The sequence below is a fragment of the Pempheris klunzingeri genome, chromosome 4, assembly GCF_042242105.1.
Source record: "Pempheris klunzingeri isolate RE-2024b chromosome 4, fPemKlu1.hap1, whole genome shotgun sequence".
NCBI lineage: Eukaryota > Metazoa > Chordata > Actinopteri > Acropomatiformes > Pempheridae > Pempheris > Pempheris klunzingeri.
The window spans coordinates 24,923,240-24,941,040 of NC_092015.1; the positions used below are offsets into that span (position 1 = coordinate 24,923,240).

Genomic DNA, 17,801 nt, shown 5'->3' on the forward strand with positions numbered 1-17,801 from the left:
TGTATGTGTTTATTTGCATACAGATCAGGGAAGTGAGATCTGATCACAAGCAGACATTTTAATGCCTGGTGTTGTTGATGTTGAGATCTCTCCATAGTCTCTCTTTGCCTCTTTAATCTTGCAGTCTTGCTCTGTTGTTTGCATCCCTGTCACCTGACCCAAAGGCAGTTGTCACGGCTCTGGGCCCTCACCTCCATATTCATCCAGGCTTTTTGGTTTGGGAAAAATGTTATTCTCTTTGTCATCACTCCATCATTGACATGTTTGCTGAGGCATGATATCGTTGCTGATATATGTTCCCCAAGATGTGAGGTTGTTGATGTGGTTTTTTGGGCAAATAAACTGTCCAGCCGAGCTGCTGTAGCTTCATCTGTGCACAATTACACTGTTGTTTTATGATGGTTTGATCCTTTTTATCAGCTGGGAGTAAGCTGGCAGGAGAGGCAGGGAATTGTGGTCTGACTGACCAAAATGGGAGCAGGGAAGGGCTTTGTAGCCGACAGGAGTGTTTATGTAAACATGATGCAATTAATCCTGGAACAGCATTACTGTAAGTGATGGGGTACAAAACCTGCAGTTGCATTGTGTGAAATCATGTATTCTCAAGTTCATCTAAGGCAAATATGAGCTGTCAACAGTCTGACTCGGTCAAATCAAAAAGGGATCTTGCAGGTATTTGGTGATTTTGTAAATTACTATGTCAACCTTAAAACTGTTTACAGGCTCTCTGCAAAGTTTTCTTTTTCTTTCTTTGTCCTTCTTTTGATGAGCTTGGCAATACACTTACAAACCCATAGGGTCTGATTTCTCATGATTTTGCATTGCAAATCTGTTACTGCAAATGTGTTAGTAAAAGACTGAGTATTTACACATACAGCAGACACAAAGTATCATCAGCATCCATTATGAATGGTTTTCTTTCCCCCTGATGAAAGTCAGTTCAGTGGGTTTGGTCTCTCAAACCGCTTCTTAACCAGTCATTCATTCATGCTTCTGTTTGGTACGGAATAGGTAGTGTACTAATGTACTGAGCATTCTCTCTCAAAACAGCTGACTGTTGCTGCTGTAGTTCTGAAGTTCTGGGACTGACCTCTACAGTAAATGTGCCATACAACTTTGAGAATTGCTTTAAGAAAACAACCTCCTGTTTTTGTCCCTGCAAATGACTTGCTTGCTTTATTTGGCGAGACCTCTGCAGAGACAGTAGAGGCCAACAGAATAAGGGATGTGAATGAGTGGTAGAGAATGGAACTTTGCCCTTTAGATTGAAAATACAACCAACAGTGTAAATGATATTGCTACTGCTGTCAGTTGCATGTTCTCATGCTTGGGCCACACTGCTTATCTTTGCATGATGGCTTCCTCGGTGTACTACTACAGCTTGTACACAATATGGTGTCCACACAGACGGCATGGCTGCTCTGGTGCTCCTTCAGTGCTGTCTGCCAGCCACCCTACATCTCTACATTAATGAAACTGTAGTGGTGGGTGTAACATTGCTGGTATGATGTCAATATGACTGTCAGCAGTGTCGTGGAAAAAATAGGCGAGAGAATCTCTTGTTGAGCCAGACCCAAGCCCCGCCTGGGCCACACTGACTACCCGATCAGTGTCTCGGTGCCCTTGCAAATCATGTCTCCACATTCTGATTGGCACCATTACTATGTTGGAGTAGTGGGTGAACATGATGTTACCTTATGCAATGGGCATGGTTTTTTTCACAGATTTTGGCTGTCTTCAGTATTTGGTAAAAAGGCAAATAATTGCTGTTACAATAAACATTATAGTCTGGGACCAGAATGTGTTGTTAAGAAAGTTCAGAAATGACTGTATTACGAAAGAAAGAAAAAGATCTGGGCCAAGTCCTTGTTAATATTTGCAGAAGAGCAATAGAAAGCATTCTCAATGGAAACATTACAGAGAGGCATGGAATGTGCACGGCCCAGGACAGGAGGGTTGTTGTATTCTATTGTAATTAAGTTTTTAATGATCTGTTTATTCATTTTCTGTGTGGAACATGGGGGGGTGCTACAACTGCATGTTATTATGCAATCCTGGTATTGAATAATGACGAACCTTCAATCCTTAAGATTGACTGTACATTGAATTTGTTAAATCATAAATTGGGACTAAGTGTTAATTTACTTTCTAACATCAACCTCAGAAGGACAGAGGCAAAGAACACAATGCAAACATGCATACATACACATCTACCAGTTGGGGAAATAAAGGGAAAAGCGTTTAACCGTAAGAAACCCATTGTGTGTGGTGGCACTGTGTTCAGCTTCATAACTGTGTCTATTGTGGTGGTATTCCTCTTGATGCTAGGAAATTATTATATTATATTCTAATATTATTACTGCACTTCCCATTTACCTTGGAGGTTTGATTTGGAAGCTTATCCTGAAACTGTAATAATGCTGAAAACATTCTGCAATTAGTTCAAGCCTAAAATGGTTAGCTTCACTTCTGAAATACCGATAAACTAAGCAAATTATTTACACCAGTCTAAGGCCTTTATTGGTTTCCATGACTGTTTTATTCTCCTTTCCTTCAATTCAAGCCAAGAAGTTGTTGTCCAGTTGTGAGATGTGTATCATTTTGATCGCTTCAGGGCTTTTGTTGAGAAAGCAGAGCTCTGTGTGAGGTGAAAGGGTCCATTTCCAACTCCTAATCGATAGAAATTAGTGTTTTTAGCTGCAAGCACATCATGCTTTTGTGAAATTATGACCAAGTGTCCCCCCTCCCCCTCTTTTTCTATTTCTTATCCCCTCTCTCTCCTCTTGCCATTATTCTCTCTACCCATGTTTCTCCTCTGCAGGTTTTGGCTTTGTAACATTTGAAATTGAGGATGTGGTGGAGAAAGTCTGCGAGATCCATTTTCATGAAATCAATAATAAAATGGTGAGTGGCTCCCACTACATTTCAGAATGTCTGAGATCTGGATTAATATTTGATTTTCCTTTGTGTAGCAGGGAAAGTGAAGGTGGAAACTGACACTGGACTAGTCAGGATGCAAGGGAGACTGACACACACAGACTCACACACACACACACACAAACACTTGGACCTGCAAGCACACCAGTGAGATACTGAGGGATGAGGGAAGTGGAGGTCAGGTTCAGTACAACCGATCACTAACCATGAAATTGAGTGTATGATCCTGAAGCACACAAAAGGGCAGAACAACCTGGCCCTACCTCTGCCCTCATGTCCAATTTCCACGCTAGGATGATCTGCAAATTAGACTGGAATGGCTAGCCATGACTGAAAGTTTGACATTGTAACAGATAAAAAAGGTCACAATGAACACAATTATCCAAAAGGATAGCTCCAAGGTTAATGAATGGTTAGTGTATCCTAAACTTTAGCTAATGACTGCCAATAACAATGGCTTGCAACAACAATTACCAATCGCATATCACATAACACAATTTTGTCATACACAGTATGTGGAAACTCAAACATTGACCCATGTTGATTCATATTAGTTCACCATAGCCTTGTTCAAGGTCAAACAGCTAATGATCAAAGCAAAAATCAATTACCGAAGCGCATATCGCCTGTTTCGCATTATTTCTTTCCCTAGGAAGAAATGAGGCCCATTTGTTTCTGTAATGAGATAACTTGCCTTGCCTTGCACTGCCGGACCGAACACCAATGAAAATATGCCACTGGTGTTAATAGGGTCTTTGCTTTTTGCTTCAATGAAACCCAAATAAAACACTGCATTTTGAGCTTTTGGTAGAATTAGTACACTGTTGCCCATAAAGTTGGAATAAAATGTTTTTTACCTCTTCTCATGAAATCATTGTGACAATGTGATTTATTCTTGATAAATAAAGTGTATATCTTCTCAACTTAATTGATCAAACTCTTCCAAACATATCACAGTGAAACTTAAACCACAATGAACCTTTGCAAACTGTATATTCAGGCTTTTACAAAATTGGGGGTATTGAACAATTATTCCAACTTTATGGGCAACAGTGTACTTCAGTAATGTTGTAGTGTACTAGGGGACTGAGAAGACATTGTTCAAGATCAAAGGAGCAGACTTTGAGATATCCGGACTTTAAGGGCTAATCCCAATTCCTTTCCCTTTCCCATACCCCTAGTTTTGGAGTGCCATTGTCTGGGTAGTGGTTCCTAAAAACTGAGCTACGAGGAGTAGAGGTTAAAATCTTTCTCTAGGAAATGGGACAGCACTCAAAACTAGATGCTGCTCTACATATTCTGGTGCAATAGGTGGCATTGTGCCCCTAAAAGCTGATATTACAAACCACTGAGATGTCAGGGAATGCCACAGGGAACAGACTTGCTGCCCTGCTCTCTGGTCATGCGCAAGCTCCACTGCTATTTGACAAGCTGTGTTGTCTCACTTTCACTGATGCTGCTTTTTTTGTTATTTTTATACTAGTATATTGTTTGATAAACTTTTGTGCAACAGTTGGCAGAACTTGACATCACATGTCAGTGGCCACTTATTAGCATAGTGTGTGCAATTAGTGGAAAAACCCTTTGATACTGAGAATGACAAGATAGATTAAAAGATTATAAATAGCTAAAGTTTTCGCCACTAACTCTCAGCTGGTTTAAATCATATCTAAGAACCTTGAGAGCAATGTCTGAATATTAATATTAGCATATTGAAATTGCAAGATGGATATAACACAAGGTTCCACCCTGGGATCACTGCCCTTTTGCTCATACTTACAGTTAGCTACCAGAAGAGATTGGGTGCCAAATGAATGTCAATAATGCAATAATAAGACTCCACAACAGTCTATATAGTTACTTAATATCCAAATTGTCAGTGTGCCAGATTAGCTTCAAAATAACTTCCTAACTTCTTTCTGTGCAAAACGTTTCAATGTGCTTTACAACAAGATGGAAATATATGACTACTGATCAGAAGGAAATAGATAAAGTAAATAAGTTCAAATAGTTCTATAGTTCAATAGTTCAAGTTCTAGCTTGTCTTGGATTTGTACATTTAAACATACATATAGTTATACGTTTAAACACAAAACTGCTCAAGACCACCAGGACCAACTTATAATGGTCTGGTAAATGGTCTGTATTTGTATAGCGCCTTTCTAGTTATTTCAACTACTCAAAGTGCTTTACATGACATCCTCATTCACCCATTCACACATCATTCATACAGGAGGAATGTAATTTGGAGGAGACTATTCTTTCATACTCATTCACACACTGAAGCCATGCTTCAGGAGCAAGTTGGGGTTCAGTGTCTTGCCCAAGGACACTTCGACATGTTGACCCATAGGAGCTGGGGATTGAACCCGACCTTCTGATTGAGGGACGACCCACTCTACCACTGAGCCACAGCCGCCCTATATTATAATTATTATAAGATCATGTTTACCCATAAAGTATGCCCAACTGTATATGCATGCCATGATTCTGACAGATCAGTCTGGGCTATGTCCACCCAGTCGGCAATGAAACGTATAATGTCATTATACAAACAAGCTGTGAAAATATCAGGAGCCAATAAAATGGCACCATTGTACAATTATGAAAAAGTATACTATTATAATTACTGAAATAATTATAAAATTTTATAAATTTCTCATTTATAAAATTGATCTTTATGTGTGTGGCAGGTCTTCCCCCTAGAATAATAGGGGAGCAGTTAGTGTGGACTGCAAACACGTAGCAACATGTGATCAGTCCTCTCTTGAAGGTAAAAGCCCACAGATTTGGAATACCCTGCAATTAGAAATAAAAACCATGAACTAATTATAAAGCTTTCGATACTAAGTCAAAATGATGGCTTAAACAAAAGCAAATTGTTGAGATACATAAGTTCATATAGCTTCATGTAGCATTTTCAATCGTTGATCTTAATCGTTTTTAGTCATTGTTGTTAATATTGTTTGCAGTGGTTGTTTGTCTCTGTTTTATTTTTAGTCTCTCTGCTTGTCTTAGAATGCTGTTTTGTGTTTTGTCCTTTAAAATCATAATTAGGGAAAATGACTGCAAATTCAACCATGTCTCACAGAAGCTCATGAAATAGTCACGAAATTTAATCTATGAATCCGTGTCCGCGGACACCAATTTCTACATACAAATGTATTTGTATTGGATAATCTTTTCGTGTCTATATCACATCTTTTTCCCAGTCAGTAGGACCTCTGTGGGACCTTTGAGCACAGAAGCTGTGCTGTTATATCTCAGCCACTCAAAAACGATCCTCCTCGATTCTAATCGTGTTTTTTAATCCGTTTTTCAGTGCGGAAGCAAGGCCATTATCAGTGAGCCTCATCGGCCATTTCTATGGAGATCCACTTTGCATTACTTTACAAAACTTGTATCATTAATATGATACTATTATTTTCGTTCACTGGATATTTGATGTATTCGGCAGATATATCTTTTTACAACACTACTTTGCAAACTGTAAGAACTGCCAATTCATAACCTGATTTTCTCGAATACTAGCTTAAATATCTGACATGGACCAACATGTTTAATTTTTCTCAACATAGATCATCTGTTTGCAGTGTAATTACTAGTTAGGGTTTACTAGAAATGTGACATATCTTGTATATACACTGTTGCTCATAAAGTTGGAATATAATGTTTTTTACCTCTTCTCATGAAATGAGAGAGTGACAATGTGATTTATTCTTGATAAATAAAGTGTATATCTTCTCAACTTTATTGATCAAACTCTTCCAAACATATCACAGTGAAACTTGAACGACAATTAACCTTTGCAAACTGTGTATTCAGGCTTTAACAAAATTGGGGGTATTGAACAATTATTCCAACTTTATGGGCAACAGTGTATATATATTTTTATGGCCCTATTTGCAACCCTAAGCTGAGTACAATAACTGTGGTGTTTATTTGTGTCAAATTGCATGGTGCAGCTCTAGGGAATTGTAGTGTTTAAGATGTTTGAGCTCTCTATAACAGTTGGTCCCATGTGTGTAGCCCCTTATGATGCTGAATAATAAGCCTTCATGCACTGAGGTCAAGGTTCAAAGGTCAGTATTACACAACAGGAGCCATGTAGAATCTTCATACTCAAGCTCTATGACAAAGTTAAAAAAATTTTAATGTGACGGACAAACAGCATCCCTGGCCTAGTTTCAGTGAGCACTTTGAAGACCCACTTTATAAAATGAAATAAATGAAGTAACCCAATATTAAAGTTAAGTTGAACATTTCAAGTGTATTTACTATTCCAGACTGAAATAGTAGGCTAATGCCTATTAAAATGAAGAAACTAGAAATTAAATATTGACTGTACAAAGAAAATATGGACTGTACTATGGATAAACAAATGAAGTGTAGGTCTATGAAATATATGAAGTTGACAAAAGTAAAATTTAAATGTGAAATGTGAAATGTGGATAAATAATTAAATTGTGTAACAGTGGAGGTTGGATGCCATTCACAGTCTAGTTTGATGAAATCTATGAAAGTGACAAGTGCAGGGATTAATTGAGGGATGTGAAGTGTAAAATCCAGCTTGATAACCCCATCCTCTAAGTATAAAGTTAAATGAATAACTTCACATTTTACAATCACAGGCTATGAAACCTTTTCTCAAAAGATACAGAGGTGTATGGATTCGGCGTATAACACACCAGTGGCTATTTGAAATAGAATGAAGCCCACTGACGGCGGGAAACTGAAAACAATAGTCGGACATGTGGCCACAACATATTGTACCTTTTCTAAAGATATAAATAATGCACAAATCAAATATCTATTATAGCTGAATTCACAATAACACTGCATGTAGATGAGCTATAATTTAATTCGGTTTGTAAACGATATAATAGTATTATAGTAATAATGAAAAGTTTTGTAAAGTATGTGTTTGTCTCCAAAGCAACGCTGTGAGGCTCATGGATTACGACTCCGCTTCCACTATGAAGAACAGACAAAAATGCGTGATAATTTTTAGAATTGAGGAGGAAATAATTCAAACTGATGGCCTTATCGGTAGTCCACCGTATTGTTTAGCCATCAATGACACTGTTGTGTTTTTATTTTTAGAAATGATTAACAGGAAGCAGTGACAGTGAGAAAGAACAGAGCGTCTTCGCCTTCATAAAAACAGTTTTCGCCATTGAAAACATAATTTTCCAGAGTCGAAGGAGAAATAACTTAAAATGGATGGTCATAGCAGGTCGTATGAAATAGAAATAAAACTGGCAGTTGTCAGGATTTATGAAGAGACAGTACCATGAATAGGGTCCCTCAGGTGGAAAAAAGTAATAGACTTCCATTTGTTGTTTTGCAATTTTCTCTAGGGTACAAATAGAATTCACAAGTATAGTCTGGAAGTCTTTATAGATAGTCCTGCCTGCGACCACATGAAAATAACACTTGTTTGATTCAAGAATTTTTATGATGTATTCATATTTATATATCAATGTATGTATATGATGTAGTCTTTCATAAATTAACAAAAAATTTTGTGCAAAATTTAGATACTGTTTACCACTCCATCATGATCATTGTTCATTGTTATTATGGGGTAATTTCATTATTTTCAAGATTTGTTTTTGGCATGTTTTAGCATAGAAACTGCAGTTCAGTTGTTTCTCGTGAACAGGTTTAAACAAGCAATGTATGACAAGTTTGTGCAGCTAAGATAGTTTAGTAAATGTAACTAATTTGTAATTTTATGAATAAGGCCTTAAAGATACGAAAGAGAAATTCAGGATAAAAAGACAAGAATGTTTTTGTCTGAGGACCAATATTTTAAACTGAGTCAATCAGGATCCTGGGTAGGCCAAACTCTATATCTATCTAAAATTCACCAGTTAGTAATATGTCTTGATTAGTTGGTTGTGTTATATGATTCCCTACAAAATATATTTTCACATATGCAGCAATATACACATGCATTAGCATTCAACAGATTGTCTCACCTCTCCTTAAGTGTAAGCAGATTCCATGCTGCTGTCGATGTGAGCTCTTTTTACCACGGTCTTCTTATTGTCACTGAATCAGCATGTAACTGCTGTAATCCAAACAACCCAGGGCTGAAGACAGGAGGAAGGAGCACTGTACCCACTAGCTATTGATTTTCACATGATACCACATCACATGCTTTTATTGTTTGGGGAGCTCAACAGTGCTGACCATGATTTCTTTATTTTAGTCAATATCTCCCCATGGAGCCCCTGCAGAGCCATCCTCCTTCCACGCCACTCATCGACTGGCCTGCTTTAAATTGGGCTACAGGGGAATTACATTGTTAACACCAGCGAGGGGGAGGAGAGGAATGGAAGGGGTGTTAGAGAAATATAGAAGAAGGAGCAATGCAATCCCAATGGTAGCAGGCATTAATACAAAGTTCCAACTTGCTCAGTAAAGAAGGAGCAGTGTTTTTCTTAATTTGCTTTTGTTGTTTCCTGTCAGTGTAGACTAATATAAGCCTCTATTTCCCAAATGCATTGTGACATACAACAGTATTGGCCTACAGCAGAATTCATATGATAAAAAAGCTGCAGTTGGTTTTATCATGCTTCTGTTTCACATACTTTGCAATATGTACAATAACAGTAGTAAGAAGCCTTAACTAACACTATACTCCCAACCATAGCTCAAAGCTCGTGGTCGTGTTTGTAAGGACAATGGCGGTTGACCTAGGTGGGCTTGTTCCTCAGGTTCATAAATGAACTCAGGGTCAAGTTTGATATAGTCACAATCAGCAGCCATACACATTGTTTTGTATGCATTCAATAACTTTGCACAACAGGAAATAGTAGAGAGATTTGAGGAAGAGGACTGGGAGAGACAGGAGGGAGGACTGTAATGTAATGACTGTAATGATTATTGTGTCCTCCTTTTATCAACCATCACATACCATCTTTAGCATTACACATCAACTGACACATTAGTTTATCACAGACGTTTTTGAATGACCAGTGTGTTCCCCATTTTTACTCTTGTTCCTACATCGCTAGAACCAAATCACCTTCTACAAACCAAAAATGTTGAGCCATACAACCCACTAGTTCCAATGCATTCCACCAACATATATTATGATTTTACAACTAAATGAATGTGCAAACAAGCACAAATGCTCACAGGGGAAATCTATGCAGCAGAATTTCGGACTAACATAGTCATGTAAGAGAGCACACTTGGTAAGACGGCCATCTTTCAATATATACTCAATTAAAAATCTCCTGTGCTACCAGCAACTTTGTTACCATCCTCATCAATGCAGGTATCATTCATGAGGATGAATCCCTCATCTTGTTTCTATTCTGTTTTCAGGTGAAGAAACTCTTTCTTTGGTAGAGTATCAGTGGGGAGCACACTCGCAATTCTCTGTCTTCATTCCCTTGTCTTATTTCTATGGCCTCTTCCAGTGGTTCCAGACTGTTAAGCAATACATTTTTCAGTTTACCGACCAGAGCGCCCTCTGGTAACATCCTCCATCCTGGTAAAGGTAGAAGACTCTATTCACATCATTGCAAGGACAACGTGTCTGAATCTCAGATCCAGCTAATAGCTCTGTCCTTTCATCTAAATCCTGACACTGTTTATCTACCTCTTCAAGTGCTGTCCACTAGCCTCCTCATTTAAACAATCTCAAATGTGAGATTTTGCTTTGTGGCTACATCCCTACTTCACAATTGGCCCTTGTCTCTTGCGGCACCTTAATTCTCTCTTTTCTAATAGCTTGTGCTTTGTCAAAAAATTCAATTTGATCATACGAGAGATTTACTAGCTATGGACATAACATATGTTTGAAAAGCAACATTCCTTTAATGTGATTGCTCTTGCCCTGGCCATCTCCTTGAGTTGCCTGCCAGTCATGCAAAAATCACCTTCCCGACCAGCCACAGAGATGGGCTGTACAGGCAGTCCAAAGGCTTTAGGTCATGAAAGGCAGCCAGAAACTGATGATAGTGCGGCACCAACTTCTGTGGTAGTCAACAGCTGTGTGCCAGCATAGACTGCCTCATCCAGGAGGTCTGGGAGGGCTTTGCTAGAGGTGGCTAATGGGCATCGGCAGGGACTTCCAACTGGGGTTCTATGGCTCTGGGCAGCTGAGAGAGCCGGTCTTCACACTTTCTTTTTGGGACTTTATGGTACCCTGTAAAAATAGCAAGGGTTAGTCCCTTCAAAAGGTGACTACTAAATGGTCAAGTCCTCCAGGTAGCCACTTCACTAGCCCAGGCTTGGAAGAGAGAGGCAACAGGGAGGTAGGACCCAAATGCAGATGACTAAGCAGACTGAAGTAAAGTTCAGGCATTCATTGATAAACTAAAACTACAAAAGTTTACAGATCATCAAGTGAGGCAGAATGTCAAAACTGACAGGAGACAAATGTCAGGTTCCAGGATTGCAGGTCAGATTTGGGAAGCAAGGAGAACATTCTGAGGGCGTATGGTGGAGAATGGCAATAAGGGGACCCTTAGATGCAAAATGTGACACTAACAGTGATGTACTGAGATACTGTGTTTTTCCAATAAGAGCAAAACAAGGTGATGTTTGAATAGTTCTACTGTTTGGCTGTACATACAACTGCAACAGTTAAAGACATGGCCTTCAAGAATAAGTACATGGAGAAATGTCGGTGTTTGTGATGAGTTCATTAGTGAAAAATACTTTGAGAAACATTGATTGAATACTTGACATATTTTTGCCAGTCATAGATATTGAAAGTTGACCTCAATCAACACATCTGTTTATCATGTTAGAAACTCACCATTAAGCACTTCATTAAACTAAACTGAACCTCAACTGAACGTATCAAGCTGGGATGTTCAGTATGGTCTGAGCTATTTGTCTGCAATTTTCAACCCAATGCAACACAGGTTTTCCCGTATACAAAGTTCAGTGTGGAGTTACTCTTCAAAATAGAAACATTATCAAAGCCACACATCAAAGACAAGAGGCAGAGAATCGGACAGAAAGACAGGAAGAGAGATAAAGAGTATAATCTCCTGCCCATTATTGTGTACATCAAAATGACGACAGTACTTGATGGCTGCTGTTCTAAAGCTAACTGGGCCTTATTGCGCCATAACTTAACTTAATGGTGCACATAAAGTAAAGGGGATAGCACTCTGCTTCACCTCATGATCTATGGCAAAAAGACACACATTAGTAACAGCTCCAGTAAGCATGCATGCACACCTTTTCTGCCCCCTCTAAGAGCAGGAAATCCTATAGTCTCAGTCAAAAAAAAGCAAAGCATATGAGAATGCTCCAGCTGTGATCTGAGTCAACATGTCATTCATACACACAGAGAATTGTTCTGAATTGCACAATACAGTTGAGATTATAATTTTCTCTAAATGCATTATTCCGTTTTGTGTAAATATAAAAAGTGTGAAGAATTTTTCTGAACCTGGGGTTGGTATGTTGGAAAACCTCATGACATCAGAGTGTTTCATGAGTGTTGTTTTTTTGGTCATCCGTCACATACGTGTCAGAATGCATACAATATTTATATTATATATAATATATATATTATATGATTATATTTGAATCAATAATGCTCTCTCCACAGGCTGTGTAATGACTTTCATTGTCACTTGAGTAACGTACATAGTCGCAACCTGAAACATATTTTTATGCTTCATGTCTGTTTTCATCAGTGTTATTCTTGCAATGATTGTGTATTGAGTTGTCAGCACTACCAGAACACAGGTGACCTACACAAGTGCTGTGTCTGAAAGTATCCTGTATGGACACAGTGATGCTGCTGCTCTGCTTTCATTATACAGCCTGTGTACACACTGTGTGAAAGTAAAAAAAAAACTCAATATTTTAAGCAATATACACTGTTGCCCATAAAGTTGGAATAATTGTTCAATACCCCCAATTTTGTTAAAGCCTGAATACACAGTTTGTAAAGGTTAATTGTGGTTTAAGTTTCACTGTGATATGTTTGGAAGAGTATGATCAATAAAATTGAGAAGATATACACTTTATTTATCAAGAATAAATCACATTGTCACAATGATTTCATGAGAAGTGGTAAAAAACATTTTATTCCAACTTTATGGGCAACAGTGTACATTGTCTTGGTTTAAATATGATTCATTAGTTATCACTTATTACTGTACTAATTTGTCAACAGCAACAAGAGTTTGTTGCATTATTTGTTCCAATCCAACTTTTTCAAGGTGCTCCCCAACAACTCCAAAGATTCCACACCAACACATTGTTTCTTCTGGATAACCCTTGAAGAAGCAAAAAATGAGAAATTACAGTTTAAAAAGCAGCTAGCCTATATTTTAGAGGTATTTACATATCTTCAACATCTAGCTTAGCCTTAGATGACTACATGTAGCTCAATATGGTAATGAACAGTTGTGGTGAAAATGTACTGAGGCATTGTGCTGAAGCGTGTAATCTTTTTAGCACCAGCACAACAGCCAGCTTCAGCACCATGTGTCACAGCACATGTGTTAACCTCCTGGTTAGATTAATTGTTTTAGATTTAGAGGATACTATTACCACTGAGCCATATGGCTGTATTAGCTACTGTACAAACAGACCACAACATAGCTGAATGCATTAGTTGCTATTTCTCCAGGAAAGGATGCAGGTTTCACCTGAACTGCAGGTGTCACTCACTCAACCTTGTGGCTGGGCCAAATGAGATGAGGTTCACTCCACTGGTTCCCCTCTTGATTTCATAACTGTGCACTGGGCCTGGTTTTAGTTTGTCTAACAAATACAGTAGACACAGACATGAAATAACAAAAAAATCTTCAGGGATGAGCAACAAAAAGTTGCTTTGTGGAATCCTCTTGAGCATGCTATGCTCTATAGTCTTGACCTGGCATGTGTCTGCTGGCAGGCTCAAATTGGACCAGGCAAGGCGCAGACAGAGCCTTACCTGGTCTGTTCTTTACCACAAGCAGCACTTTTATTCCATATAACTTCTCACCATTTCTCAACAGCTGGAGCAGGCAATTTGGATGCTTTCCTTTTGACTCATAGTGCCCATTTAATCACTAAATGCCTTAACAAATTTTAGGAATAATTTTCTGATAGAACACAGAAAATCTGCACTGATGGTCTCACAGCATCCATCATTGTAATAACTAAGGGGGTACCACAATGTTCTGCGCTTGGTCCATTATTATTTACTGTCTACATAAACAATATTGTTACTCTAACATAGACTTATAATATCCATAAATTACAGTGGTCATCACAAATTTTGACGGTTTATGTTTAGGCTGCTCTCATGCAAAATACATACAAAATACGAAATAAAAGAAAACCTATTTAATATTGGCAACCTAAGCAAGAAACGTTGATGTCCATGTTTACTTACATTCTTATATGTACTTCAGTACATAGAGGGAATCAAGGAAGGAGGTGAGGGCTAAGATAAATAAGGCTAAACTGAGGTATCAGGATTAGAGTGAGGCAGAGCTCACTCATAAAAACTTAAATAGAGATTGGAACAGAATGAAAACTATGACCAGGTTAAGGGCAACAGGGGGTAGCTTTGGTAACACCTTAAGCGTTACAGGATTTCAGGGCAGTAGCATTGACTTCTACTCAAGGTCATTTGAGAAGCTTATCAAGAATTGGATTTTATTGCCGGCCAAGGAACAACAAGATCCATTACAACTTCATTATAGATCTGGTAGAGGTGGACAGGATGCTGATGTTACACTACTCTTTCCTCCATCTCAAAGTGTCGGAAAGGAAAGACATGATCATTTATTTCAGAAAGCCACCAACAAGCCCGCTACCAGCTGTTATAAAAGAACACTGACCGAGTGGATAGATTAAAAATATATGGATATTAATATTGTATTATTTCTTGGTTTGGAAATCTAAATCTGTCTGATAAGGATAGACTTGGAAATTTTTTTTTAAATTGGCCAGTAAGATGTCAGGGAGGAGTCAAGCTCTTTTGTTACAAGCAGGTCCAAAGAAGGACTAATGCTATATTTGACTGCCAGGACCATCCACTACTGAAGGAGTTTAGCATTTGCACTCAGGCCACTCAGACTGTTTCAGGGCATCCCATTAGCAGACGATGAGATTCCACGTATCCTTCATCCCAAGTGCTATTGTTGTGCTTTATGGCAAATGAAATTCTGGATGCATTGCTTGCTCTTACCTTATATACACTTGCATTCCTGTTCATGTGTACTTGAATAAAATCACAGAGCTAGAGAAGGGAGTTTCCATTTCTTTGCTCTAGCAAGATAAAGATAATCTTGAGCCTTGAGCTTATTCTCAAATTTAGATTTATAGTGCATTCCAATATTTCCATAATACTTGGGGTGCCAGAAAACAATTTAGTATTTCCCAATACATGTATATTAAATGCAGTATGCCAAAAATACCAGGATGGCACCAGGATGATACCAGGACAGACAGATGGCACTGCACTGACAGTGAAATACTATGCAGACAGAGCATAGGCCAGCAGCTGTATGAAAATATATTCAACAACAAAAAAATCTGCCAGCAAAAGAGAACTCTTTGTGAAAGGGTATAACATGCCGACTTTTGACCAATATAAATAATAGGAATAAGAATACTTCATGAAAAAAAATTATCCTGAAGATAACCAAGAATAATGACATGTTTAATTTTGCTGTTGTGAGTATAATGTATGTTTGAATTTGCAATTTAGTTAGAAATACATACATTATGAAGTCACAACAGGTTGACTTCCAACAGTATGTATTACAGTTATATATGCAGGCATAGTGGTTAATACAGTCACGGAAATTAAAATTGTGATTGTGGTTGGGTGAAATACCTGCAGCAATCCCATCACTGTTGACGTGCATCTTCTTCTAGGGGACTATAATTCACCATAAACACATACAAATCTGAGCTTTACAGCTGTCGAAAACCTTTCATTTGAGGAGCTAAAAGTTTCATTCTGTTTCCGTGGAGAGTTGCCTCTGTCCGATCAAGTTTAGAACTACATTTTATTGTTCTGCTGCTGTATGCCTCACAATGTCTTCAAAGTAAATCATTAAAGAAAACACTAGGACATCAAAATAACATACAATAAAGACATCACCTTGAAAGCTTGTGCTGCAGTCCGTAGCACAAAATGTTGAATGGCATTTTGTAAGGCAGCCGTGTTTTCAACAGTTGTCAATTTTTTTTGCTATGTGCAAGAGAGGCAAAGTTCAAGGCACAATGTTATAACCAGATAGTATGTCTCAAATGTCTGCATACTGCGTGGAAAGTATGTAATTTGTGAGGGCAGCTGCAGTATGTACTGTAATCAAAAGGAAAAGAAAGTATGCAATTTGGGATGCAAGGCTTCTTTTCATCAGAGCAGATCCTAGGACTAGCTGGCTCTTGATACCCGAACGTGTGCTGACTGCTTTCCAGTCATGTACAGGGGAACAGTGAACGGTGAGAACAGAACAGTACATGAGTGAGTGAGTGAGTGGGGGGCAGTCCGACTTTAATTTGACGAGTGAGGTAATAAGGGAGATATGAGACATAACAGAGGGGCATTAAAACATTAATTACGCTCACAAATGGCATGCAACAGCTGTGAGAGCCAACAAGGCCAAACTTGAATAATAAAGCCCCTCCATAATGTAAATGTTCTAATGTGGTCCACACCACATTGACCTCGATTTCAGGCCGAAGTCTGGCTGGTAACTAAAATCTAAAATAATCAGTTTACGAAAAGGTTGTCTCTGTTCTGGCCCTGCAAGGACGAATGATTTCCCTCCTAAGTCAGGACAGCAGAGTCACTAGTTTGAGAGGAATGTACATGTACAGTTTTAGATGACAATGACCTCTTCTTCCAACGGAGTTTGAATGCACTTATTGTAATGTAATTTGAATTGTGGCTGCTAAATGAATGTAACATAATGAAAGGCCAATCTGAAATTTCAAGTGACTCTTATTGTGAAAGTGGTTCAAATTATTTAGAATTTCTTGTATTTTACATTTCATTTTCAACCTCTTCTTCTCCTTTCAATCCAAAGGGTCAATAAGAACATGTTGACTCTGGTTTGATAAAGGCAGCTTTTCTCAAAAGCACTTGAAAGTCTTGACACATGATTTTTTTTAATCAATCAATCTTTATTTATATAGTGCCAATTCACAACAGCGTTATCTCAAGACGCTTTACATAAAGAGCAGGTCTAGACCAAACTCTTTAATTAGAGAGAGACCCAACTATTCAGGAATTCAAAATTAAGGATACAAGAATTCCCACATGAGCAAGCATCAGATATTATATTGAGCAACAGTGGCAAGGAAAAACTCCCCTTTAACGGGAAGAAACCTCGAACAGACCCAGGCTCAATGTGGGCGGCTTCTGTCAGGATCTGCGTTGGGTGGAGGTTGGACAGAGAGAGAGACAGAGAGAGACAGAGAGGGAGAGAGAGACAACACAAACAGCAACCAACGTACTAGCAGTGACTATAGCACTAACAATAGGAATGTGACTAAAAGATTAGCAGTATGATATTATTGAAAAACATGACGAGTGGCCAACAATCCGCAGCAGTGATTCATGAAGCAGAGAACCACATCAGCAGGACCAGGACCAGGATCCACAGGAACCTGAGAGATGAGAAAGCACAGAAAGGCTCGGGGGAAGATACCAAGTTAGTGGCAGACATTTGGCTGACATGAGACATAATGATGGAGAGGAAGAGGAGGATAGAGAATAGAGAGGAGCTCAGTGCACCATAGGAGTCCTCCGGCAGTCTGAGCCTATAGCAGCATAACTAGGGGCTGGTCTAAGGCCTGATCCAGCCCTTAACTATATGCCTTGTCAAAAAGGAAGGTTTTTAGTCTACTCTTAAATGTAGAGAGGG

General features: G+C 38.6%; 2 protein-coding genes across 2 annotated transcripts in view; one reads left to right on the forward strand and one right to left on the reverse strand.

Moving 5' to 3' along the window:
• The window catches only part of LOC139199573 (alpha-2-macroglobulin-like), a 286,525-nt gene that overhangs the window by 22,937 nt on the left and 245,787 nt on the right, over nucleotides 1–17,801 (reverse strand). Inside the window, exon 36 of the mRNA XM_070828623.1 lies at nucleotides 4,676–4,700. Within this exon, the coding sequence (XP_070684724.1) occupies nucleotides 4,676–4,700 (25 nt within the window). The remainder of the gene's footprint in view (nucleotides 1–4,675; nucleotides 4,701–17,801) is intronic.
• Nucleotides 11,010–17,801, forward strand: part of LOC139200030 (RNA-binding protein Musashi homolog 2-like) — a 56,568-nt gene continuing 49,776 nt past the window's right edge. The window contains exon 1 of the mRNA XM_070829256.1: nucleotides 11,010–11,099. Within this exon, the coding sequence (XP_070685357.1) occupies nucleotides 11,010–11,099 (90 nt within the window). The remainder of the gene's footprint in view (nucleotides 11,100–17,801) is intronic.